The 27923-nt window shown below is 44.0% G+C and overlaps 1 protein-coding gene across 2 annotated transcripts in view; it reads right to left on the bottom strand.

Moving 5' to 3' along the window:
* LOC122670962 (U2 small nuclear ribonucleoprotein A'-like) overlaps positions 1–27923 on the bottom strand; it is a 79043-nt gene that overhangs the window by 48287 nt on the left and 2833 nt on the right. For both annotated transcript variants that reach the window (XM_043868018.1, XM_043868019.1), the window contains exons 3-4: positions 7711–7840; positions 7410–7615 (exon numbers count right to left, since the gene is read on the bottom strand). In XM_043868018.1, the coding sequence (XP_043723953.1) occupies positions 7410–7615; positions 7711–7840 (336 nt within the window). The remainder of the gene's footprint in view (positions 1–7409; positions 7616–7710; positions 7841–27923) is intronic.

Genomic DNA, 27923 nt, shown 5'->3' with positions numbered 1-27923 from the left:
CGATTCGTGTCTGTAACCGTTTAGGGGCATTCGTATTCAAAAAATTGATACCCGGAAATTATCTGAATCCACCTGAAAATTAAACGAATACAAATACGGATATCTCATTTTTGAACAAGATATTATCCGAATCGTTTAAGTATCCGATAATTAAATATATTATTTTTATAAAATAATGCAAGGGCTTCTGAAGTGATGCAGCCGAGATCCACAGATTCCAAATATCGGTTAAATGCTTGAATTCGAATTCGAACAGAGATTTAACATATCGGCCGGATACAGAGCCGAATTCAGATATTTTTGTTTATCGAATTCGAATGTGAATGTGAATATTGTTATAATCGATTCGAATCCGTTCCGTTTACATCTCTAACGAACAGGAGGGGAGGAGATGGCAGTGGTGACAGGAACCTTGAGAAGAGAACATCAGTTGTCATCAACAAAGAGAAGGGTTGAAAATGATTGATCATTGGTAATCGGAAGGCTTTGGACCTGAGATGGGGTTGCGGGGTGCATTGGCAAAGGCACCTCTTGGATGGAGGGGCTCAACGGTGGCAACTAGGATAAGGGAGCATTTGTTAGGGTAGTGTCCAAAGACCTTGCAAGCTTGGCAATGGGGAGGGAGCCACTTGAAGCACACGTCTTGCTTGAATGAATGTCCATCATCTTCAACCACAATAATGGAGGTCGGAGAAGTAACTTCAGCTGAGACTTCCTGATGTAGTCCTAGGTAGGAGTAATCCCACTAGGATCCAGGCTAATGGGTTCACCTAACAAGGCTGGTCGAGTGGCAGCTTAGGCTAAATAGGGCATAAATTAGGGTTAGGGTTAACTAATAGTAATGGGGTTTATAGGATTTTATTATGCAGGTTTAAAGGTCTTAATGAACTAGGTTTGGTTAGGTTTGAATAAGTTTTTTAAATTTCAGAAATTCTAGGTTAGGGTTTCGGGTTTTGGGAATGAAGGGGATGATGGGATTTAGGGTTTTCAAGGGGATTTAGGTCAAGGGGTTCTGGCCGAGTGTCACTGGTATGGGGAGGTTGGTTCGGTTGAAGTTTGGTGTGGTTTGGATGGTTGGTTAGATCTGGACAGATTCTAGAAGTTTTAGGTTTTAATGGGGAAGAGGGGGATTAGGGTTTAGCTGTTGGAATGGGGGCAGATATGGCACTCAACTGGAGGGTCTGCTGTGAGGGGGTTGTAGTCAGATTTTGGATGAAAATTAATGAAGGATGAAGGCTGGACTGGTTTAAGAATAATTAGGGTTCATAAGAATTAATTGGGAGTGTAGGTCTAGGTTAGAAGGTGAGAAACAGCAAGGTAGTTGCAGGAAAAATGAATAACTTACTTGTTTTGCAGGGGATCTGAAAACAGCAAGTAGAATCAGCTTGCAGAAGAAAAAGGACCTCCCGATCTACAAGATGCAAGGAGTCGCCGGAGTCCACCAGCCCTTCCACCTTTTCTTTTTTTGGTGAATAAGAATTTCACTACCAAAAGGGAAAAGAGAAACAAGGGGCCCTGAGGGAAGAAAGAAAAATAAAAGCCAAGCCCTAGCCTAGCTAGCGGCCGGCTGAAGCAACAAAAGAAACATTTGATAGGCCCAAGGAATCAACAATGAGCCTGTTCCTTGGGTGTCAAAACAACTGGAAGGAGGAGCTAGCGATAACTTTGCTTTAATTTCAAAGGAAATGGAATCCCAAATCTTCTGGTAAGAGCGAGTGTTGGAGGTCCATTTCCCGATATTGCGCTCCATCACAATGTGGTTGAGAGTTGCACAAAAGGCTAATCGGCCAACAGTGTCACAAATAGAGCAGCCCGCGAAGATCATGTCAATCCAGATCCATTCCCTTGAGAAAGGGAGGATTTTTCTTCGAGAAGGCCAGCACTTGGAGAGGATGCCTTTCAAGATGGCAGCAACAGTAGGGCACTCAAAAAAAAGGTGATCCAAGTCTTCAGTATTGTTCCAGCAGAGGCAACAGGCAAGAGAGATTGAGATCTGCCTAGAGCGAAGAAAAGCCTGGGTTGGGAGGCATTTGGTGAAGATTCTCCAAGCTGTGAAGCAGTGGCGGGGGATGTGGAGCTTGAACCAGAGCAGCTTGCGCCAAGGAGCTAAAGGGCCATGCAGACGGATGAGATTCCAGGCAGCCTTGGATGAGAAGGAGCAAGAGGAGCTGGTCTTCCAAGTAACACAGTCACCACTATAAGAAGGCCTCCTACTGATGGAGTGGAGCTCATTCCAGATGTGATTGAGGGAGGGAGAGGGAGGAGGGGACCAGCCAGCTTGATCAATAATATCAGCCACGAGAGAAAGCCTATGGAGACCCGAAGCATAGATGGTTCTTGGAGAGACCAAATGGAGAAGGATTCCCAAAGGGTGCCAGTGGTCCAACCACAGGTAGGTGGAGCGCCCATCACCAATACTAGAGCGAATAGCTTGAAGGACCAGCGGACGGCTAGCTGGGATCTTACGCCAGACCCAAGAGGCATCGGAGGAGGCTGAAGCAATCCAGATGGAGTCTTGTCTAAGAAGTCCTGAATATAACCAGTCGACCCAGATACTCTTTTGCTTTGAGGCAACCATCCAAATGAGCTTGATGATACCCGCAGAGTTCACATCTTTTATTCTGCGAATGCCAAGGCCACCTTCATTTTTAGGGAGACACACAGCTGCCCAACTGGTAGGGTGCAGGAATCTAGCTGATTCCGAGCCCTTCCAAAGAAAAGAGGCCATTAGGGACTCCATGGATTTAATAACAGATTGAAGAAGCCCAAAAATGCCTGACCAATAAATGTAAGACGATTCCATTACTGATTTGATGAGAACCAATCTGCCAGCATAGGAGAGAAGCTTGCCCTTCCAAAGTTGAAGCCTCTTCCTAATAAGATCAAGCATAGGGGTACAGTGATGAGCAGAGAGCCTTGCCGGGATCAAAGGGAGGCCCAAGTATTTGACAGGCAGACGGCCTTCAAGAAAGCCAGATTTCTCCCTGAAGGCTGATTTGTCAAGCTCTGAAACCCCTGCAAAGAATAATAAAGACTTGGCCGGATTGATGCGAAGGCCAGAGAGCTCATGGAAGTGCTGAAGACAGAGCAAAATGGACTCAAGGGAGGATAACGATGCCTTTGAGAAAAACATCAAGTCGTCCGCAAAGGCCAAATGAGTAAGCTTGAAAGCTTTGCACTTGGCCATTGGGGAGATAAGCTTCTGATCAGTGCAAATCTGGATCTCTCAGGAGAGGACTTCCAAAGCCAAAGTAAACAGGTAGGGGGAGAGGGGGCAGCCTTGGCGAATACCCATTGAAGCACCAAAGTAGCCAGCCGGGGCTGCCATTCACCAGAACCGAGAACATTGGGGTCGAGATGCAAGAGGAGATCCAATTGACAAAGACCATAGGACCCAATCTTGATCATAACTTGAGCAATGAAATCCCACCTGAGCGAGTCAAAGGCCTTGTGGATATCAATCTTCATAAGAATAGAAGGGGCATGGTTTTTCCTTCCACCTTGATATTACTCACAAGGCAATTCTCAGAAAAGAGAAGCACCAGCAGCAAAGCACGATTTTCTTAAACATAATAGGTTCGGGAGCCTCTCCCATGATTTCTTATTAAATAAGAGGCCAAGGCCTTATTCCTAAATCTATTACAAATCAAATCTCTCACTTAAATCGTGGAGAGGTGGGCCAATTTAAAAATAACTTAAAATTTTAAAAGAAAAAGACTTATCCACCCCTAATGACTTAAGACAACTTAAAACAACTTAAATAAAAGAAGATTCCCTACTAGCCAATAGGATATAAGAACCTCTTAGCCAATAGGATCACTTCACTTAAATTAGACCAATTGAACCAATTGAATGCAACAAATTTAAGCCGGTTCAATTAAAAACACAAAATAAAAACTAAGTATAGAGCTGAAATAAACTAAACTAAGGCTCCTATTAAAACCCTAGGCTTAGGGTGGCTTCTTCAATTCGAGGAGGCTAGGGTCTGCATCACTTCCACTCAGATTCTGGCAAAAGTAAGCCTATCCATCTTCTTGGTCCTCCCGTCTGAGTACAAAGGCTTCCAAACCAACAATAACCGCCTTCACGACAAAAATGCAGGGAAAGGCCAGGAAGGGTAACCCAAGTGGGATGGTGCTGAGGTTGACATGATGCAGTTGCAGAAATCAGTCGCACTACCGAAAGATGATGGGTTTTCGACTGACGTGCCAGGGGCCCTCCCTCTAAGGTACAGATCATGTCTTTTTGCTCAAAGAACTTGAATATGAAGAACCCATTGTCCATCAGGTAAGTATCCAGATTCCCATGCATTTTCCGTTGTTTAGCCAGCAAAAGTTTGACAATGTCAAAGGGAACTCAGTTACCAATGAAGTGGCCGACCAAGGAGTTCTGCCATTTTCTTGCTTCGTTGTCCAGCAACTAAACGGACATAGAAGGACCTTAGAGTTCTCAACAATGGTTGGGGAAACAAAATGGGGAGGGAGACCCTCCCCCAAAGGCATGCGAGACTGACCAAACAGGAAACTCCAAACTACACCCCGGGGAGGGGTATAGGCCAGGGCGAGGGGAAGAGGGAGGGGGACAGGGGGGACCAATGGTGATGACTGATGAAATCACTCCAGGACGGTGGGCCAGCCATTGCGGCAGGTGGGGGCTCTCACACGACTCAGGATCAAGGGGTAAGGGTGGGGTCCAGTAAGAACTATTATGTTAGGAGAAAAAGTCAATTCTGCTTATTCCCATATTTTTAAAATTTTCAGAAAAGCCCTCTTCAAAATCTTTTCACCATTTGATCCAGATTCTGTTTTCCTTTTATTCAAGGATTCTAAGCTTCAAAATATTTATGGAATTGCCACTATACACTCGACTTCAGATATTTATCATTCTTGTGGGCCCATAGCAACCAAAACTAGGGTTTTGGAACCTCGGGTTGCATTAGAACGGCTTATCCATACCTATCCCTATGAATTTATGAAAGCTCCTGGTCCCCAATCGAAATGACTTCACCCTGGTGATGTACAGAAAAAAATTAAAATCTGGAAGGACACAGTAGAGATTTGTTTCTTTTACCTATTAAGTGGAACATGGGACCTCTCCTCTTCAAGGATCTGAAGACTGAAACCTCAAATATATGGGAATATAATGGGCCATAGCCAATAATTGTTCCTTATTGCTCCTCTTTTTTTTCTTGGAGACCCTCCACCAATGATTCAACCATGACCGCAGCAGGGGATAGAAGAGGGAGGAATAGGGAAGAGTGAACCAACTTAAAAAGAATTAGCTAGTAAATGACCAACAAAAAATTTATAAAGAAAATGGATTCAACTATCTAAACTTTTCCTATAATCATGTTTCAATCGAAACAAAAATTCAATCCAGATAAAAGAAAACTGAAATTTATTCCTAATTGATGTAAAAGCCCCAAAATTAGTAGTACATTGTAATGCCAAATCTCCCAATCGATTAAAATTTAATTTTAGCACAAAATCTAAAAAGAATTAGCTAGTAAAAGACCAACAAAAAATTTATAAAGAAAATGGATTCAACTTTCGCAACTTTTCCTATAATCATGTTTCAATCGAAACAAAAATTCAACCCAGATAAAAGAAAACTGAAATTTATTCCTAATAGATGTAAAAGCCCCAAAATTAGTAGTACATTGTAATGCCAAATCTCCCAATCAATTAAAATTTAATTTTAGCACAAAATCCTCACATTAAAACGAAAATACCAGGACACCTCAATGTAATACAGAGTCGCATTTCCAACTCGAGGACCAGAATCCACGAACTCAGTATCCTGCCCTCCAATTATCTAAATGAATAAACCATCTTCACAGCCCAAAACGAAAACCTAAACGCAATAATCATAAATGCCCTCTGCACCATCACATTCCGCACTCGAACAAGAAGTGTTAAGAAAGCCAACAACAAACTTACTATTGTACACAAGAACCCAACCGCAAAACCTGCTGCACCAAGTTGCATCCCAAAACGCAGACAGATGGAGATAATTCGAAGGATCCTTCCAGCCTGCCAAGAACACGGGTATATTGTGCATCGCCCAAGAAATGCTGAAGAAGTAAACAAACACCACAAATGACAGAAAGGAGAAAATACCTCGGAGAAAGAGAGAGATGGAAGAGATCTCGGATAGACGGAGATGGGGAGATGAAAGAAATTAAAGAGCAAGTTGAGGGAGCTCAGAGAGAGAGAAGGGAGAGTCAGATGGCTAGCGATGCTTACCAGATCGGGAAAGCAAAACATCCTACAATACAAATCGGTGGTGCCTCAAGAGACGACTCACGAAGGGAGAGATCAGAGGTAAGCATGGGCTGCTCAAGTCAAAAGCTTCTTTTTCTCGTTTCCTTCAAATTGTTCCCAGAACAGAACAATTCCAATTTTGCTTCTTGTTTCTCTTCATTTTTGCTCCCAACGCCTAGTTCGTTCCGTGGGAACATAAAAATGAACAGGCATTACCAAACAAGTTTTTGTTCTTTTTTTGTTCCTGCGGAACAAAAGAACAACAAAAATACTTCCATGGAGTGTTTCCAAACGCAGCTTGAACTGCCACCATTCTCTATGGGACTAACCTCATCCATAATAAAACCAAAAATATTTTCCATGGTGGCTAAATCTATCTAAAAAATACAACAAAACCAAAAACTTATGGGGGTGAAGAAAGCATGGAAGTTTGAAAAGATTTAAAAAGAAAATAAAATGCAGAACAACATGAAGGGTACAGAAACACGCGCTCAGAAACCAATACAGCCCACCTTAAGAATTGACAAGCAGAGGCTTCACTCCATGAATATTAAAATTTGTGTTCCTCACTACACATAATATGCTTTATTACTGCATGCAAGCTCTCTGCTCCAGGTGCTCCCTCTCTCAGACCTTCCTCATTCTTTTTCTTATCTTTCTTGAGAGGGGGGCCGGATTTGCATGTCGTAGGTGTGGACGTAAATGTCAGATTAGTGTGTGTCAAGTCTGTATTCAACATGTGGGGAGACGGGGACACGGCCATAACATGACACATACATATCTCCTTGCTACACTAACTCAGAAGATGACACAGAACAAGTTTGTTAAAAGCCACATTGCCCAGACTAAAGTACTGAAAAATAATCAAAAAGAGATAATTAGTGCAGCAAGAAAATAAATAGAAAGCATCACCCTAACATGCACCCCAAGATTTGCATTGTTGTTGCTTGAAAAAGATCCAATAAAATCAACTTGCTGGAGAGTTCAGGAGAATGAGATTTAGATGTTACTGGGTTCTTTCAGAGATGGCACAGCCAAACAACCAAGGACATCAACATGTGCCATGTTGCACAGGTTTATAATGCTCCTATGCATGCCAAATATGAAACCTTAAAATCCGTAGTTTGGAGTCAAAAAGAATCTCACCTTATATTTCACCTTCTTGAAATCGAGCAGCCGTAGAAATTTCAGTTTGTGGATCACATACAACCGATAATTTGGTTTCTTTGTAATGTTGTTATCGAGCAGACTAAGGAACTGCAGTTTTGGAAGAGATGCAAGAGGATCAATCTCTACCAAGTTAACAAGTCGGTTGTTTGTAAGAACCAGAGTATGTAGTTTTGGTAAGTATTCTGCAAATTCAAAGAAAACCATCAAATAACCGTAAGAATTTTTAGCAGAAAAAGAAAGAGACACAATAACGAATAAATGGTGGCATTCAACTAACCTCCGATATTAGGATTGATACGAGTAATTCTATTGTTGTTTATGAGCAAACTACCAAGACGACTCAGATAAGGAAAATTTTCGAGCTTAACAATCTCATTGTCTGACAAATCTATGGTGTCAAATTGATCCTGCCAAGTGCCAATTAGATGCATAAATAAAAAGATCAAATAAACAAGGCTGGAATTTCTAGGCCGTGGCATACATACATCTACTTGAACAATTCCAGAAGGGAAAAAAAAACATAAGATAGGAATGATCTCACAATTTTAAATGAAGAGTGTAATAATGAGCAAAGATTTATTCAAACACTGCTACAATTAAAATTGAATCTTCAATGTCAAATTACATTGTAGAGGCGTGCACCCAGTGCACGAGGCTTCGGGGAGGGTAATAATTTACGCAGCCTTACCCCTACTTCGCAGAGAGGCTATTTCCAGAGACTCAAACCCATGACCACTTGGTCACAATGGAGCAACCTAACCGTTGAACCAAGGTCCACCCTCATCAAATTACATTGAAGTTTACCAAAAATACCAACAGAAGGAGATCAATATACAGGAAGGCCAAAACTGGGAAGATGACAGTGGTAGATGCAATGATCACATTCAAAAGAGAAGTGCGAAAACTCAAATGTATGGCTCTCTCAGTAGAAGAACAATCAGTGATTGATGACAATACGAGAGGGACACTGATTTAGATGGAACATCATCGGTAATTTAATATAAAAAATCTCAACATAAATGGATACGATAGAGATGGAAATAAAAAGAACTCCATAAGATTGCAAATGTAAAACAAGGATAAAATATATTACGAAATGATAATTGAGTATTTTAAAAGGCTTGCTTTGCCAAGACAAAGTGAGAGCCAAAGGGTCTGAATGGGACTCAATATCCTCACAACGATTTGCATGGTTGGAAAGAGAATTGAAGGAACATGAAGATCCAAAAGGCAATTTCTGCCTCTCTAGTAGCTTGGAATATGGTCTAAGAAGACTCGGTGAGTGTTCAGGAAATCCCATACGAGTGAGGGTATCAAAAACAGCATGATGCAGATTCCTGGCAGAACCTGCTTGACCTTTCCGACCATGCAGACCAAGATGAACCGGGTTCAATTAGTTTTCTGGATCTACTAGGATTTTAGGAATTTATTTTATTTGGAAGGATAATATCTTTCACTCAATTTTATTTTATTCTCTTCATTTTACAAATATGGATAACATTAGTAGCAGTTGGTTTCAAGGTTTCAAGTTTCGGTTGAAACTGTCTCGATTTTGAGGCTACCCAAGACAATACCATGGGTTGAAACTGGTTTGTACCAAGTTTTCACCAGTTTTGATAGGTTTCAACCGAAACTGAAACCTTGGGTTGAACCGAAACATGGTCGAACAATGCTTATATTTCAAATATCTCAATCAAAACATGATACCAGTCATGTTTCGACCAAGACCTCAAGGTGCTGCAGGTTTCAACACAGCCAAGGAGGATTTTACAAACTTTGATTTATTGCCCAAATCACTTCATTGATCACAACTCTTTTGCATTCTCATACACATTCAACCCTTCTACAGCTTGAATTTGTGTGATTGGAGCTTGAAGGTAATGGAGTTTTTTCCCCCAAATCTAATTTTTGGAAGAATTCGTTGATAGACATGGTAGTTCCATTTCAATTTCTTATATGTTAGATAGAATACCGATCTACGACTTCTTGGAGTCAGATTATTTTTTAGGTTATTAAATTATTTATTGAGCTGACACCATTTAGTTGGGATAAGACTGAGTAGTTGATAAATTATTTACTGAATTTTTCTAGTTTAAAAAATGACTTTCCCGCAACAAATTTTTGAAAGAAAAAAAAATAGGGCTAATATGTGATGGATGGACTTCAAATTAATATATGTTATACACCATTGGCTGATCTACGGCTTGACAGAGTCGGAATTTTTTTTCCCGGTTTTATTTTTTTATTTTTGGATTTTTCAAAATTAATTGATGAAATTCATTTTTAAAAAAAATACTCTGTTTTGGTTTTAAAATTCAAGAAAATTTATAAAATACATATCGGAAATATGTTTTCAGCCAAAATTGATTAATAATGTGATGTTCCTTTTTTTTTTTTTAATTAAAAAATTATTAATTAGGTAAAAAAAATAGGACTTGAGGGAAATTTTAGAATAAGCTTCGTTGCAACTTTAGAAGCCTTATTTGACGTATGTATGTTAATAATTTGTGTTCTTGTTGCAAAAGTGTACCAACAAGTTCATAATGGCTGATCATGAAAGCAGGACAATGCATGGAAGCATTGGATACCCCTTTCAGCCGACAAGAAGAAGTCACAGTACAATTAATATGGGGGAAAAAAAATTTATGGGAGGTGGGGCCACTAGACTGATGGCATATTGCCGGTGGTAATAGAAATGTCATGGGCTGCACTAATGTTCCAAGTGAGATAAAGAAGGCCATGGCAACACTGATGAAAGGCAAGCTACAGAAAAGACAGGACAAGAGGGCAGCCAGGGCAGAGTTTAAGGAAGCATGCCTAGAGAGGATCCCTGATTTAGGGGTTCATGATTATGAAAGTGACGACCCAAATTTAGATGACGCAACCACAGCGGTAGAGGCTGCACAATTAAGGAGGGCACAGATGGAGCAGAACAGATCGATGCAGATGATCAGGGTAGCTGGTTCATCTAGACAGGCTCCAACAGAGCCAGAGCCAAAGCCACAACCACAGGGAAGGAAGAGGTTGAGACATAGAGAGGCAGAGAATCCATTTACGAGGAGCCACAGTATAAGGGCCCCATCCCCACCCCTAGTCCGTGACCCAGTCGTTGAGATCCTTGAGCAGGATCCTATCGTCTTTCCCATATAGGACAAGAAACAGAAGTGGATTGATGTGAAGGGGAACGTATGGGTTGGTTTCTCCAAGTGGCCCAGGTAGGATTGGCCCAAGAGTGAACGGGCCCACATCATGAGCTATACAATACCTATTTGTCCTACCACGAGGAGCCACAGGACTATATTGACATGTTGAAGTTGATGTGGGAATCATATGGTGTAACAGTAATGTGTGACGGTTGGATTGGACCCACTAAACAGTCCCTCATCAACTTCATAGTGTACTGCAATGGAAGGACCATATTCTTAAAGTTAGTTGATGCATCCAAGCAGAAGAAGGATGCAAAATATATATAACAGTTGTTGAAGGAGGTGGTAAAGGATGTGGAGGTGGAGAATGTGGTACAGGTTATCACCGACAACAGGAGCAACTTAAAAAAGCCCAGGGAAACACCCATGAACAATCCCAGGTACCAACTTTTCTGGACTCCATGTGCAGCCCACTACATCGATCTCATGTTGAAGGACATAGGCACCTTAAGCTTGTGAAAACGGTTTTAGAGATGCAAGAAAAGGGACCACGTCTGTCTACAATCATTGGATATGCCCTATATATATTGAGGAGCAAGTGTGGTGGGCACTTGGTGAGGCCAGGACTGACACGCTTTGCCACAAACAACATCGCTCTAAAGAGCTTTGACACAAAGAAGGTAGGACTTACGTCCATGTTTACTTCAGAGGATTTGTTTGAGTGGCCAGAGTTTGCTTCTCGTGGAGGTCGGGCAGCCCAAGAGAGATTTCTCTTGTCAAGTTCTGAGATTACCTGAAGAAGGTTGTCATGATCTTAGAATCGGTCGTCAAAGTGTTGAGAATTGTGGACTCACAAAAGAAGCCCACCCTAACACACTTGTGGGCAGCTATTGATTTGATGAAGATTAAAGTGGAGGAAGTGTACATATGGGGTACCTCAAAGTTCCTTGCCATAATCGAAGATCATTGAGAGAGGCAGCTCATGCATCCACTACATAAGGCTGGTGAGTTTTTACTTTATTCACCCTAATTCAACTTAGTTGTTGACTAGTTTGCATTGTTTTCAGCATACCATCTCAATCCCAAGTACCAATACAAGCACAAACTTGGGATGTCTCAAGCTCTGATATTTGCAGTTCAAAAAGTGGTTGAGAACTTATACAATTATAAATTAGATATTGATGCTAAGACTAGTGCTTTGTTTGGTACTTGGTACATGCTCTTTGCCGATGATATCGTTTTGATGGATGAGACAGAAGAAGGGATTAACTCTAAGTCAGAGCTTTGAAGGTCAACCTTGGAAGCAAGAGGCTTTAAGATTAGTAGAATGAAGACGGAATATATGATTTGTAATTTTAGTACTGTCACACCCCGGCCCAGTTCATAAGGGCCAAGTGTGACTAGATGTCTCTGACATCCAATTAATCCCCCAAGATCGCAAATGCAGTACCCTATTTACAAACATATGTCACAAATACAGTAATCAAACGCAGGAGAAACAATTAAGTAGTAGAGATAACATCGATAAGAAGAGAAGTCTAGATGATAAAGCATTTGTATTAATGATAAACTTGTGTTACAGCTTTACAGTTCTCAAAAGTATCACAAGGTATAACTGAACAAAAACTATACTATAACTATACAGAAGTGTTATAAACACAAAAAGAGAAGGAGAGATAGCCTAGCCTGTCAGGCCAGGGATCAGGAGAAGGCACAATCATCGCATGTGAACGAGGCATCGTGCACCACAAACAGTGGAGCCTCAACTCCAGAACCAGTAGGAAGATCCAGAGCAAAAGTAGCTCCCAGAGAAACACCAGTAATAACAGAAGTAGTATCTGAAAAATAAGGTTAACCACAGGGGTGAGCTCCACTGAGCCCAGTAAGGGAAACAAACAAGCATATGCATATAGTCTATGATGAATGATCTAAACTACGTATGCTTCTAACAACAGTACTAAGTTACATGAGGTATAAGTGCTACTATGGTAGGTATGATATCCTCAGTCCCGGAAACACATAACCAGACGTCGGTCACCAGAGCGATACCACTCTACCACAGTGGGGACCTGCCAGTTCCGAAATGAACACATCGGACCCCAGCGAACCCCCAATGATAACCCTACTGTTTATTCCCATTCCGATATGAAAACATCGGACCTGGGACAGTGAATGGCATTCCGGTATGAACACATCGGACCTACCATAGGTTATCCAACACCTCAACCCTTGTTGGTAAGGGTCGTAGCACTGAGTTTATGTCAGTCCTAACCATGTGCAGTCTAATATGATGGCATATGTTTCAATAAGAGTAATACAGTAAGCTGTCTAGTACCATCATCATAAACCATGTAATTCCAAGAACAATAATATATGCAATGCAATATGAAGATGCATCCTAAATCATACACATCTAATTCAAAGAAATAAAAACTAATAAACTATATGATTAGAGTTGTAAGAATAGTGCATGGTATGACATGCTTAACAAATCAGAAATTAATTTCATAAACACACCAAATTAAGGTCAAATTCCCTTACCTGAGTTAGTTTTTTTATGGGTGAATAAAGAATATAATCACTAAAGAAAAAGAAAAGGGCCCCCAAAGGGGAAATACAAGAGCCCAAGTCAAGGAGAGCCTTAGCTAACAGGAGCTAGAAGAGAGAGAAACATTAGAGAGACCCCAGGAGATAACAATAAGCCTGTTCCTTGGGGTGTCCTTACAAAAAGAGGGAGGGGCAGACAGCAGCTTTGAGGAGATTTCAAAGGAAATGGAATCCCATATCTGCTGAAAGGTACGCGATTTGGAGGTCCATTTCCTAATATTCCTCTCCATCCAAATGTGACTAAGAGCAGCACAGAAAGCCATCTTTCCCACAGAATCACACAAAGAAGTTCCTCCAAAGGTCATGTCAACCCAAATCCATTCTCTAGAGAAACTGAGAATCCTTCTTTGGGCAGGCCAACATTTGGAGAGGATGCCTTTCCATATGGCCTTGGAGACAGGACAATCAAAGAACAGGTGAGCCAAGTCTTCTGAGTTGCTCCAACAAAGGTAGCAAGAACTGCACACCTGGATGTGCCGCCTGCGAAGGAAGGCTTGCGTAGGAAGACATTCAGTGAAGACCCTCCAAGCAGTGAAGCAGTCCCTAGGGATGTGATGCCTGAACCACAGAAGCTTCCTCCAAATAGCCATCGGACCTTTCTGCCGGATAAGGTTCCAAGCTCCTTTAGAGGAGAATGTAGGACAGTTGTTTGCATTCCAAGAGACACTATCTCCCCTAGATGGCAACCTTCTGCTGATAGACTGAAGCTCACTCCAGATACGAGCTAACTGCAGAGAGGAGGTTGGGGGGGGAGCCCAATCATCAAGATGGAGAATATCAGCCACCCGTGCCTTCCTATGAAGACCCGAAGCATAGATAACCCTTGGGGTGACAAGGTGGAGTAATATTCCTTTAGGGTGCCAGTTGTCCAGCCAAAGAGAGGTGGAGAGCCCATCACCTATGTGATTGTGGATGTGACTTTGAACAAGATGACGAGCTTCTAGGATCTTGCGCCAAACCCAAGAAGCCTCAGAGGAGACAGTACCAGTCTAAATAGAGTCTTGTCGGAGGAGTCTCGAGTAAACCCAGTCAACCCAAATGCTCTTTTTCTTAGAGGCTATCTTCCAAATGAGCTTGATAATACCAGCCCGGTTGGCTTCTTTGATCCTTCTGATACCCAGACCACCCTCCTTTTTTGGGAGGCAGACTGAAGCCCATTTGAGAGGGTGGAGAAACCTAGGCGTGTCAGAGCCTTTCCAGAGGTAAGCAGCTAATAAGGATTCCAGGGACTTAATTGTTGCTTGCGGCAACCCATAGATGCCGAACCAGTAGATGTAGGAAGCTTCTAGGACAGATCTGATGAAGACCAGTCTACCAGCATAGGAAAGGAGCTTGGCTTTCCATAACTAAAGCCTTTTCCTGATGAGATCCAACATGGGAGTGCAGTGATGAGCAGAGAGCCTGGCTGGGATCAAAGGGAGATCCAGATATTTGACTGGCAGATGGCCTTCAAGGAATCCCGAGCTGTCCAGAAACTCCCTTTTCTCCAATTCTAGAATACCAGCGAAGAAGATGAGGGATTTGTTAGGATTGATGCGGAGCCCTGAAGTGGCATGGAATTGACGAAGACAAAGCAATATACACTCGAGCGAGGCTATGGAGGCTTTGGAGAAAATCATCAAGTCATCTGCAAAAGCAAGGTGGGTAAGCTTTAAAGCTATGTCTTGGGCATAGGAGTAATGAGCTGCTGATCAGTACAAGACTGCAAATGTCTAGAGAGGACTTCCAGAGCCAAGGTGAACAAGTATGGAGATAAAGGGCACCCCTGCCGAATGCCTACAGTAGCACCAAAGTAACCTGCCGGGCTGCCATTGAGGAGAACAGAGAACTTGGGAGAGGAAATGCAGTGACTAATCCAGTTGACAAAAGGCATAGGGAACCCCATCTTGAGCATAACTTGAGAAATGAAATCCCATCTGAGAGAGTCAAAAGCCTTGTGAATGTCAATCTTCAAGAGAATAGAGGGCGAATGATTTTTCCTGTCAAACCCTCTCACTAAGTCATTGCAAAGGAGGATGTTGTCAGAGATGTTCCTGCCTGGGATGAAAGCTGATTGGTTTTCACTGACCAGCAGATCAACCACACTCATGAGTCTTCTGGCTAAGATCTTTGCAATAAACTTGTAAATGATATTGCAGAGAGCAATGGGCCTATAGTCATTCATCAAGGATGCACCCTCCTTCTTCGAGATAAGACAAAGGAAAGTGTGATTGACCCCTTTAATCTGACTGGGGTTAAAGAAGAAGCTGGCAATGGCTGCTATGAGGTCTTCCTTTATGATATCCCAGGCAGCAAGAAAGAAGCCCATGCTGAAACCATCCGGCCCTGGAGCCCCCGAGACCTTGAGGGAGCGAATTGCATCTAAAATCTCCTCTTCTTTGGGGATAGAACTCAAAACTTCCAAGTGGCTGGCAGGAATAAACTTGTTTAGCAGTTGACTTTGCAGAGGAACATGATCCGGAAGAGGAGCATTGAAAATGTCACTGAAGTGCTTAACAGCCAGCTCCTTTATATCCTTGACAGTGGTAGCTATAGAGCCGTCAGGGGAAGTGAGCTGGATGATGGAGTTAACATTGACATTTGCCTTGACAGACCGATGGAAGTAAGCATTGTTTGAGTCGCCTAAATCAAGCCATTTGATTCTTGATTTTTGCTTTAAGAAGCTCTCTTCCCTAGAGAGCAAAGTATTGAGCTCCACAGTGAGATCTTTTTAGATTCAGCAAGAGAAATATTCAGCATATCAGTTTGCAGCTGCACCTGAACTGATAGGAGCCTCTCCTTGCAATCAGCAACTTGAATGGAAATATCACCAAAGGTAGCCTTGTTCCAGCTCTTAAGGGACTCCTTTACATTGCGAAGCTTTCTAGCAAAGGCCACAAGAGGGGAAGAGAAGGCTAGAACAGGTTTTGCCCAGGCCTCAGTAACAGTGGGCAAGAAGGAAGGATGAGAGGACCACATATCAAAATACTTGAAGGATTTTGGGCCGAAAGAAGTGTAAGGCTGAATGGTAAGATTTATAGGAGAGTGATCAGAGATGTCGGGGTTCTCAAAGGTAGCCAGAGAGGAAGGGAAAGAAGAGAACCAAGCTTCATTAACCAGAATTCTGTCCAGCTTACAAGAGATGCGGTGACTTCCTGCTCTCTTGTTGCACCAAGATAGAGGGAAACCAGTCCACCGAAGGTCATTTACCCCTATATCATCGAGACACTCATTGAAACTTTCCATAGCCTCCAAATCAAGGTGCGAACCTCCTTGTTTCTCAGAGGAGTACCTGATAACATTGAAATCTCCCCCCAAACCCCAAGGGAGAGTCCCTATGCTGTTGGCGATGGAACGCAGATCAGTCCCAAAGGAGAGACCTTTGAATTGGGCAACCGTGAGCATAGATGACCGAAAAGAAATAGGTAGACTGCCTAGGCAATCCGAAAAGCGAGATGGATAAACTGATCGGAAGAGGAAAGCAAAGCAATGGAAAGCTTGCGGGGTCCCAGATAAACCAGATTCGGCCATTTGGGTGGGAGGAGTAGTTGGATTAAAAGGACCAGCCAGGAGCTAAGGACATGAGAATTTTTCCAGCATTTGGCTCCTTGATGTGAGTTTCAAGAAGACAACAAAAAGCAGCATGGGAGGCACGAATTTTGGATCCCGACGTAGCTTGCTTCGAGGCAGAATTGAGGCCTCGAGAATTCCACAGAAAGCCGCGAATCATTGAGGGAGGGGGAGGAGGGGCAACGAAGACTCCAAAAGGCGATTCAAGACTGCTGGAGACCTGGTTTCACTTCGATGCCTTCGGTGGTAGGAGCTGTGGCGAGAAGAGCTGAGGTTTGCATAGCAAGGGGGTCTCAGACTAGAGCCAGAGGGATCGGCAGAGAAGAAGGCCCAACTTGAATATGGGTTTGGGCAAGCACCTGATGGGAACCCGACCCGGATGGAGATGGGTGAACCGCCTTAAGCGAAGGGCAAGGAGAACCAGCAATAAGTGAACCGGTAAATGGTACATCGTGGCCCAAGCCAGTCGAAGTAGTGGAGTTATCAACAGTAGTGGGCCCCAGGCCTCTCTACTTTAAGAACCCTGAGTCAGCGTTGACTTCCAAAAGGCCTTGAAGGCAAGAGGCTCGAGGCAAAGGCGCAGTAGCACCCGAAGGGGGCATTGAGTAGCTTTCCAATGTTGCAGCCACAACAGAGCTAGGAAGAGAAACTTCCATCGCAGTATCCTCCGACATACGAGACCTGCTGCGAGGCATAACATCGAAGTGTAATTTCTCGGGGCAAGTGTCCAAAAGCTGATTTTCTTCATCATCACCTGCCATGAAAGGACCTACAGCGTCCCCATCCAGGTCTGCCAGAAGCGAGAAATTGTTCAGACTCAGGGGTACAGGTCTCGCAACCCACAAAGGGTTCTGGTTGCCTGCCGCCGGAGGCTTAGAAGCCGGAGGAAGATTGCGGTAGCGAGATCTTTGTCTTCTCTGACCCCTGGAGCGTTGACGCCAGCCAAAAGAGTTACTCTGCACAATACCTAAAGAGCTCTTGTTGCCTGCATTCAAAGGGAGGTCCTCAGCCACTTCATCACCGCCAGCAGGAGGGTGGTGGACATCAGAGACATCTTTCGTAGTGGCGCAAAGACTGGAGTCATGGCCAAAGATGTTGCAGATAGTACATTGGGGTGGCTTCCAATCGTAATGTATTTCCTGTTCGAAGGAGCATTCGTTATCTTCCACAACCTTGATGAAGGAAGGAAGAACAACGTGCGCAGAAACTTCCATACAGATCCTTGCAAAGGCAAGTCTGTCTTTGCGTCTGGTCCTCATGTCAGAGAAGAGAGGTTTTCCCAGGACAGAGCCAAGAGAACTAAGCCCATCCGTGCACCAGTAGTGTAGCGGGAGCCCCGGCAGGGTAACCCACAGAGGGATCGAAGAGAGATCATTACGCCTGAGCTGCAGATGTCGATGCCACTGCAGGAGGAAAATAGGCTTTTTCCCGACGAGCCACGGACCTCCTTCTAAGACTCGGGTCTTGTCAGAGGCAGAGGAGAACTTGAAAAGGAAGAACCCATTATCCAGAAGGGAGACATCCAGCGAGGCCTGAGTTCTCCATTGCTTGGAAAGAGATGCTTTTACCACCGGGAAAGGAGGGCGAGAGCCCAGAAAATTGCCTACCAAGGAGTTCTCCCAGAGCTTTGCTTCAAATTCAAGCACTTCCGGAGGGCAGAGGGCCACCTTGGAGCTGCAATCCAAAGCCAGAGCGACAAAGTGAAGGGGCAAACCCTCAGACGAAGGTGTAGTTGCAGAGTTTAAAAGAGATGCCCAGGTAGAAGCAGGAGGGGGAGGGGAGGCACAGATCAAGGCAGGGGGTGGAGGAAGGGATTAGCAAAGGAGGGGAGGGAGAAGGGGTAGGAGAAGCAATGACATTTCAGCCGAGGAAGTCATTGAAGGGAAACTAATCTGGCCGGCCAAGGAGGCCGGAGGAAAGGACGACAAAGGCAACAGTCATTACTTCCTCCCGTGGGTGGAATGTTAAAATAGCAAATTTGGGAAAATATTCCTCTAGGTGCTAATGTTGTTAGAGTCAAGTCTCAATGTATTTTTCCACCAAAAGAAGAATCTCTTAACTAAGTTAGTTTTTTTTTTTTTTTTTTGGGTGAATAAAAAATTCTTACTAAAAGCAGCCCTCAAAAAGGAGGGAAGAAACATGAGACAAGGACCAGCAGAAAAGGCTCAAACAGCGGAGCCCGCTGGCGTAAGGGTGATAGAAGAAAGGCCCCAGGATACAACAATGAATTTGTTCCTTGGGATGTCAATACAAGTAGAGGGAGCAGCTAAACTAATTTTAGTTTTGATTTCAAAAGAGATGGAATCCCAAATCTGGTTGGTAGATCTCGATTTGGAGGTCCATTTCCTAAGATTTCTCTCCATCCAAATGTGGTTGATAGCCGCCGAGAAAGCCGATCTCCCAATCATATCACAGATAGTAGAGCCACCAAAAGTCATATCAACCCAAATCCACTCACGATCAAAAGGAAGAACCCTCCTATTTGACGGCCAGCATTTGGAAAGGATGCCCTTCCAGATAGAGCGAGTAAAGGGGCAGCCAAAGAAGAGGTGATTTGTATCTTCAGTCCCATTCCAACAGAGGCCACAGTTGGGGGAGACCATAATGTGCCGGTGTCTGAGGAAAGCTTGCGTTGGGAGGCAGTTGGATAAGACTCTCCAGACCGTGAAGCTGTGTCTTAGAATGTGGTGCTTGTACCAGACAAGTTTCCTCCAAGGGACAAGCGGAAGGCTAGTTCTGACAAGGTCCCAAGCTGAAATAGTGCTGAACTTTCCCGAAGTGCTACGCATCCAAGAGACACAGTCTTCCCTGTTGAAAGGTCTACTGGAGATTGTAGGAAGGAGAGCCCAAATAGAATTAAGAGTAGGGGAAGTGGAGTCAGGGGGGTCCCATCCATCTTCATTTAGAATATCAGCCACCAAAGCATTTCTAGGAAGCCCCGAGACATAACTCATTCTAGGGGTAACCTGGTGAAGCAAAATGCCCATAGGATGCCAGTGGTCCAGCCAGAGCAAGGTGGTATTCCCATTACCTATGTGAGAACATATAGATCCAAGAGTCAGAACTCTATTCTCAAGAATCTTGCGCCAGGTCCAAGAAGCATCTGAATGTATTTGGACCGACCAAATAGAGTCTGAGCGGAGAAGACCTTAGTATATCCAATCCACCCAAATACTTTTGGCCCTAGAAACAATCTTCCAAAGAAGCTTGATAATGCCAGCCGAATTCACATCTTTGATCCTTCTAATTCCCAAACCTCCTTCCTCTAAAGGATGACAAATCAAGTTCCAGCTGATAGGCCGGAGGAATCTAGTGGCATCAGTGCCTTTCCAAAGGAAAGAAGCCATGAGGGTCTCCAAAGACTGAATGGTGGACTGAGGCAAGCCATAGATACCCGACCAGTAGATGTAGGAGGCTTGGAGAACAGACTTGATAAGAACCAATCGGCCTGCATAGGAGAGAAGCTTGCCCTTCCAGAGTTGTAGACGCTTCCTGATAAGATCCAGCATAGGAGTGCAGTGATGGGGCGAAAGTCTTGCTAGAATCATAGGCAGCCCCACGTACTTCACTGGAAGATGACCAATACTGAAGCCACAAATATCCTACAAAGCAACCTTGAAATCATCTGGGACACCAGCTACGAAGAGAAGGGACTTATGGGGGTTGATGCGGAGCCCTGATAAAGTTTTAAAGTGCTGCAAACAGTTCATGATGGACTCAAAAGAGGTGATGGAGGCCTTGGAGAAGATCATGAGATCATCAGCAAAAGCCAAATGTGAGAGTTTGAGGGTTTTGCATTTGGGAATGGGAGAGATGAGATTTTGGTCAGTGCAAAGCTGAATTTCCCTGGATAGGAATTCCAGGGCTAAGGTGAAGAGGTAGGGAGAAAGAGGACAGCCTTGTCGAATCCCTACAGTAGAGCCAAAATAGCCTGCTGGGCTGCCATTAATAAGAACTGAGAACTTTGGAGTGGAGATGCAGCAGTGGATCCAATGAATGAAGACTGCTGGAAATCTCATTTTGTTCATGACATTTGCTATAAAATCCCATCTCAGAGAGTCGAAGGCTTTGTGAATATCAATCTTCATAAGAGCAGCCGGGGAATGGTTTTTCCTGTCAAATCCTCTGACAATCTCATTGCAAAGAAGGATGTTATCACAAATACTTCTACCCGGGATGAAGGCTGACTGGTTCTCACTGACTAGCAGATCCACCACTTTCTTGAGCCTGGAAGCAAGCATCTTAGCTATAAATTTGTAGATCAGGTTGCAGAGGGCTATGGGCCTGAAATCTGTCATCACTGAGGCTCCTTCCTTCTTAGGAATGAGGCAAAGAAAAGTGTGATTCACCTCGTTGATCTGGCTAGGGTTGAGGAAAAAACTAGTGATTGCTTTGATAAGATCATCCTTGATAATATCCCAAGCAGCTAAGAAAAACCCCATGCTGAATCCATCTGGCCCGGGAGCTCGATTCAGCTTGGTGGAATGAATTGCAGCAATAATTTCCTCCTCATTTGGAATGGCATTGAAAGACTGAATGAGTTCATTTGGGATGAACTTGTTGAGCACATTATCAGGGACACGTTCAGTCCCATCCAAAGGACCCGAGAAGAGATTCTTGAAGTAATTCACAGCCATATCTTTGATACCATTCACAGTGGTAACTGGAGATCCATCAGGAGCAGCTAGCTGAATTATGGAGTTATGATTGGTTCTTGATTTCAGAGAACGATGAAAATAAGCTGAATTGGAATCCCCAAGTTCGAGCCACTTAATCCTGGATTTTTGCTTCAGGAAGCTTTCTTCATGACTGAGGAGCAGAGATAATTCAAGGGCAGTAGCTTTCTCATCGGTAGCCAATTGATCATTGAAGTTGTCCATTTGAATTTGATTCTGAATATTTGCAAGCTTATCCTGGCAGTCCTTGACATTTTGGGAGACAATTCCAAAGGTGCTGAGGTTCCAGGATTTGAGAGAATTTTTTACATTCCTGAGCTCCCTAGCCAAGGCTAGAAGAGGGGAGGAGAAAGCTTGCACAGGCTTGTCCCAAGCATCCTTGACTGTGGACAGGAAGGAGGGGTGGTTGGACCACATATCAAAGTATTTAAAAGGTTTTGGGCCAAAGGAGTTATAAGGCTGGATGGATAAAGCTATAGGGCTGTGATCAGATATACCAGGGGGGTCAAAATTTGCAGAGGAGGAAGGAAAGGAAGTCAGCCAAGATTCATTTACTAAAATCCGATCCAGTTTGCAGGCTATTCTTGCAAGACCAGCCCTTTTATTGCTCCAGGAGAAGGGGGGACCTGTCCATCTGAGATCATCCAAGCTCAAGTCCTCGATACAAACATTGAAAGCAGCCATTGATTCAAGATCCAAGTGGTCACCCCCTTGTTTTTCATAGCCATATCTGATGACATTAAAGTCACCACCAATACCCCAAGGGAGAGAATCTATGGAACCCGCAAGGTTACGGAGGTCTGTCCAAAGATCTTGTCTCAGCACAGGGCAGTTGAAGGCATAGGTAACAGTGAAGAAAAAGGAGAATTGGTTTAAGCTATCTGAAGCTTAGATGGAGGAATTGGGCTGAAGAGGAGATCAGAGAAATTTTGAATTTAGAGGGATCCCAGATGATCCAAATACGGCCATCAGGATGGTGGGAGTAGTTGGAAAGGAAGGACCAACCAGGGACAATGGAATTTGTGATTCGAGCAGCATTTGGTTCTTTGACATGAGTCTCAAGTAAGCAGCAAAAAGTAGCACGGAGATGTCTAATGTGGGAGCGAACAGCAGCGTGTTTAGAAGGGGAATTGAGACCCTGAATATTCCACAAAATGCCAAGATTCATTGGGGAGAATTTGAGGATTGCAACTCAGTCCCAGAGAAACGGGATAAAACACTAGCGCTGCGAGAAGCAGAGGAGCTGCGATGCCTTCGATTATAAGAGGATGCAGGGGGTTTTGTTTTTGCAGAGATCGAAGGAGCAGGGGATAAAGGATTAGCTGGGATCAAAGGAGCAGGGGAGATGCAGGAGTTAGAGCCAAGAATGTGCTCGGGTTGGGACAAAGGAGGAGAGAAAGAGTTGGCAACAGGATCTGGGTCAGGTAAACAGTTACCCGACCCGGCAAGAATAGGTGAAGAGTTGGGCGAGAGGGAAGGGTGGGCCCCAGAGAGGGACGACTTTTTACATTTCTTCTCTTTCTCTTTCTTTTCTTTCAATTTGGATTTGCCTTTTTTAGTGGAGGGCAAAATGGGTAAAACAGTGATGGTTGGAGGAGAAATGGATAAAAGGGGATCTGAGTCTATCAAAGTGGGAGAAAGGGGAATAGCATTGGGAAGGGAAGCATCGGGATGAGGAGAGGAAAGCAGGAGAGAAGGGGAGCAAATCAGAGGAGAGGCGAGATCCTCCGCAGGCGATTCACAGGGAAGCTGACCAGGATCAGGGTGCAGGGGCTGCAAAGCCGACAAGGAGGCGGCCGGAGGAGGTTCGGGCCTCGAGGATCGAGGTAGCAAGACAGTCATCTCCATAGCGACATGCGAGAGCGACTTCGAGGGACCGCAGAGTTGAGGTTTTGCACTGTAAGGGCCGAGTCCGTATGGATGTCATCTCGCGGAGCCGCAAATCGGTTTTGCCCAATGGACAAAGGGGGAAACCCAAGAATGCTGCCTTGATTTACTGCCGGAGCATTCCGGCGCCGGCGAGCTCTCGACCTGGTACGACCCCTTGGATGAGGCAACTCAAAACTTTGCTCCTGGCCAGTCTCCGATGGCTGCGAAATAGCAGTTGGCTCACAAAGGGATGAATCATGTCCAAATTTCTTGCAGACTAAGCAATGGGGAGGCTTCCAATCGAAGTGAACTTCCTGCTCGAAAGTGTGATCCTCCCCGCTGCTCACAGAATAAACAATGGAAGAGGTTCCTCAAAGAAAAACTTCAATACGTATACGAGCGTAAGCTGCCTCAGCTTCCTCATGGTTCGCATATCGAGAACGAGGTTTCCCCAAAGACATAACCTACAAAGACTAAGTCCTTCAAGACACCGGTGTAAGGGGGAGACCAGGAGCGACACCCAAAGAGGAATGGAGGAGAGATCAACCCGGCGAAGCTGCAGGTAGCGATGCCATTGTCGAAGAAAAATTGGTTTCCTTCCAACTTGCCAAGGCCCACCCTCAAGCACACGGTTTTTGTCATTTTCATCAGAGAACTTGAAGATGAAGAAGCCATTATCCAACAGGTAAACGTCAAGAGAGCCAAGAGGTTTCCATTGGCGGGAGAGAGAGGCTTTGACAATGTGACAGGGTCTGGATCCTAAAAAATGGCCCACTAAACAGGATTCCCAGACTTTAGCTTCATCATCTAGGACATCCGGAGAGCAGCCGGCACGTTTGGAAGATCCCACGACGATTAGGGCTACAAAGTGCAGAGGAAGACCTTCAGTCGAGGGGGAGGAACTGCTAGGAGAAGTGAAGAAGGAGTTCCAACGGGGAGGTTCAGAGGGGGGGTCAGGGCAAGAAGGAGGGTCAGGGATTCAGGGGGGAGAAAGGGAAGGCATTCTGTTCGCCGGCAGGCTACCGGAAAGAGCAGATAGCCGGAAAATGGAGGTTTTCCATCCGGGAATATTAGTTCACTGCTGTACTTGTTGTCAGGCTTATTCTCTACTTACAGACAAGATCGATGGAGTTGAAGGATCATACCCGTGTTGTAACAAGATCTTGTTGCTTACTCATTGAGAAATTCTTCTCTTAGCTCTCTCTCTCTCTCTCTTCTCTCTCTCTACCTGAGTTAGTTGATAAGCCTAACCAGATAGAAACCCAAAAGCCCAAGTAATCCTCACCAAAAATGAAGTAAAACAGTCCTAAATAGACATTAAAACATCATATATCAGTTATGGAAGGAGCCTAGGTCAAACCCTAAGGAATCAATCCAACAAACACCTCAAAAGGGGCAGCCAAATGCAGACTGCCAGAGGGGCCGGACGTCCGCCATGAAGCCTGTAACTCCATCCGACTGCCAAAATAGAATTGGGGCATTTGCTCTAATGGCCTTGATCCTTACATGCATGGATCCAATTTCATAATTTAGGGTCTAATTAAGGTGGGTATAGTGAATTGGGTCATTTAAACCCAAAAACATGTTCTAATTTGGGGATTTATCTACCATTATTACTAGGTTGCCTGGGTTGGCTGAATTGAGCTGTAAACTCAATGAAATGGAGGAGGAAAGGAATTACACCTAAGACAGAACTAAAATTAAGTAACCTACCTGGAATCAGTATAGAGAAGCTAATGGCAACCCCAATTCCAAGCTTTAAGTGTGATCTTCAAGTTCCAAGCTCCCAATTGGACAGCAATGTCAAGCCCTAGGTGTCACAATCCAGCCCGGTTCAAAAGGGCCAAGTGTGACTGGAGGTGTCTCACCTCCAACCAACCCACTAGGATCGCAAGTGTAGTACTCTATTCGCAAGTCTCATTCACAATAAAAAGAATTTAATGCAACCGAATAATAGAATAAGACAGTAGTAAAGGAGATCTAGTGATAACAGTAGAATTTTATATAATATGTGAAACTTTGAGTTACAAGGTAAGTTCTCAAAAGTAACTCAACAACCCAAAAGACTATGTACAATATGTATTACAAAAGTGTTATAACAAAAAGAAGGGGAGTAGAGCTAGCCTGATCAAACAGGAAGATCAGGAGAACACACAGTCATCTCGTGCTCCACCAGAAAAGGAGTATCAACTCCAAGAGCAGAAGGAGTGTCCACAGTGGCGGAGTCTCCCACAGGAGTAGCAGCAATATCATCTGAAGAAAAATATAGTGTACATAGGGATGAGCTCCACTGAGACAGGCATAATGGGGTGCAAGCCAGCAACTTCCCCCATTGATCCGAATCATAAGCTTGGGGATGAATGTGGATCTCCTCTCATCGATGCGAGCAAGGATCAAAGATTAGTTGGGAAACTAATCTATCTCTCCTTGATTCGACCAGACATCACTTATGCAGTTGGGGTAGTGAGTCAATTCATGCATGCTCCTACGAGCGGCCATCTAGATGTAGTGTATCGTATCATTAGTTACTTGAAATCCAATCCTGAAAAGGGTCTTCTATTTGCCAAGCATGACCATTTGCAGATTGAGGGTTACACAGATGTTGATTGGGCTGGTTCAGTCTCTGATAGGAGATCTACTTCTGGGTACTGCACTTTTGTGGGTAGTAACCTTGTTACCTGAAGGAGTAAGAAGCATTCAGTTGTAGCTAGATCCAGTGCGGAGGCAGAGTTTAGAGCCATAGCTCATGGAGTATGCGAACTTATATGGCTTAAGAGACTACTTCAGGACTTAGGCTTTGACACTAAAGGCCCAATGAGACTTTATTGTGACAACAAGGCTACTATAAGTATTGCCCATAATCCGGTTCAGCATGATCATTCAAACATCTTGAGGTTGATCGATACTTCATCAAAGAGAAGCTGGAATCTGGTTGCATTTGTACTCCTTTTGTGAAGACAGGTGATCAAATAGCAGATGTTTTCACCAAGGGTCTTGTTGTTAGTCTATTCAGTAACCTATCGAGCAAGCTGGGAATGTATGACATTTATTCTCCAACTTGAGGGGGAGTATTAGAGTTTTTAGTATTTCTGTATAAGGGTAGTTCTGTCACTGTCTTGTTATAAGACTTGACTTAAGTTGTATTTTTTCTTTTTTATTTCCTTATTTCCATTTACCTCCCTAGGGAGGTCAGTGTAATTCCCTAAGTTAATAATGAAGCTAATATGTGTGTTGAGAGATCTCTCTCAACACACAATCGTATTTTTCCCTCTGTATTTACCTATTCATAAATCTTAACTATATGCTACTATGATAACTCAGGAGACACTGTGGCTCACTTAACTTATTGCCACAATGAAACCTTAATTATCACCACGAAGCCTACGCCAGTAGAAGCCATCTGACCACCTAGTGGCAAACCCCGATGATCAGTGGTCATCTTTGACCTGGCCTCTCTCCCCCACAGGCAACAAGGAGCCCCAATCACCCAACACCTGAACCCCTGTTGGTAAGGGTCGTAGCATAGGGAAATGACACCTAGCCGCAGATATATTACATGCAAGTCCTATCGTCCCGAGAGGTATTCCAAGTGCATCAATGTCCCATTCCATTAAGTACCCGGGTACCAGCACGGCACGGCGCATACAAGGCAGGATGACAATCAATAATTGTCATAATCATTTTTGGGGCCCCGACACCATAACCCGATACAATAAACATAATTACATTGGATTAATTCGTAACCTTTTATATGCAAGAATGCAGCATGCTCATAATGGATGCAAGCATAAAAGCAAATATATGATCTATATATATACCAAGCCCAAACATCACCCAAAACCCACTCACAGTTTGCTTGCTTGCTGCTCGGGGCCTTTGCTAAGATTTGCCTCAGTGCACGCACTTCTATACAAGTTACGAAGTCTGAGGATGCGTGAGAATAAAGTTAGAAGCGTATAGGTGGGTCCCATGAGGGGTCCCAACAGTTAGTTTGAAGTTTAAGTCAAGACAGCACAAACAGACGCAGGGACGGAGGCAACCAGGTGAGTCCGTTCCTGGCACCATCCAAGCATTCAGTGAAAATAGATGGGATGGATTCACGGACCGAACTTCCAAGTGAATCCGTTCGTGCATCCGTCCGGACCCTAAGACTTTCCCGAGAGCGAACGAAGCTACAGACGGAACCACTTGAGTGAATCCGTTCCTGGCTTCATCCCAACCAGTCAATTAGGTTATACCGGACGGATCAATGGACGAAACCACGATGATGGACCCGTTCATGGATCCGTCGAATCTCTCTTTGAGATTTGGGAGGAATTCCATCTCCAGCCTTCCATCCATGAGACCACAAGGTTCCTAGGGTTAGGGAGGTGAGTCCCAAACTTCGTTAGGGTCCAAAGCACCTAGCCCTTCATGGGACTTAGAGGATTTTAACGGATTGGAACCATATCCAGGGTTTCCCAAACCTACATTTAGATATTAAGGCATTGAGCAGCAGCTCAAGCCATTAAAGCCATGAAGGCATCAAGAGAGAGAGGAAAGGTAGGTCTCAAATTAGGAAACCAAAGAGGGGTATTGGGTTTCCAAAAGGAAGCCCTAAGTTGGAATCGATCCCAAGGGGTTCCCAAGTTTGAAATGGAAAA

The sequence above is a fragment of the Telopea speciosissima genome, chromosome 8 (genome assembly GCF_018873765.1).
Source record: "Telopea speciosissima isolate NSW1024214 ecotype Mountain lineage chromosome 8, Tspe_v1, whole genome shotgun sequence".
NCBI classification, from domain to species: domain Eukaryota; kingdom Viridiplantae; phylum Streptophyta; class Magnoliopsida; order Proteales; family Proteaceae; genus Telopea; species Telopea speciosissima.
The sequence above is the reverse complement of the archived record's forward strand: the minus strand, read 5'-3'. Positions and strand labels throughout refer to the sequence as shown.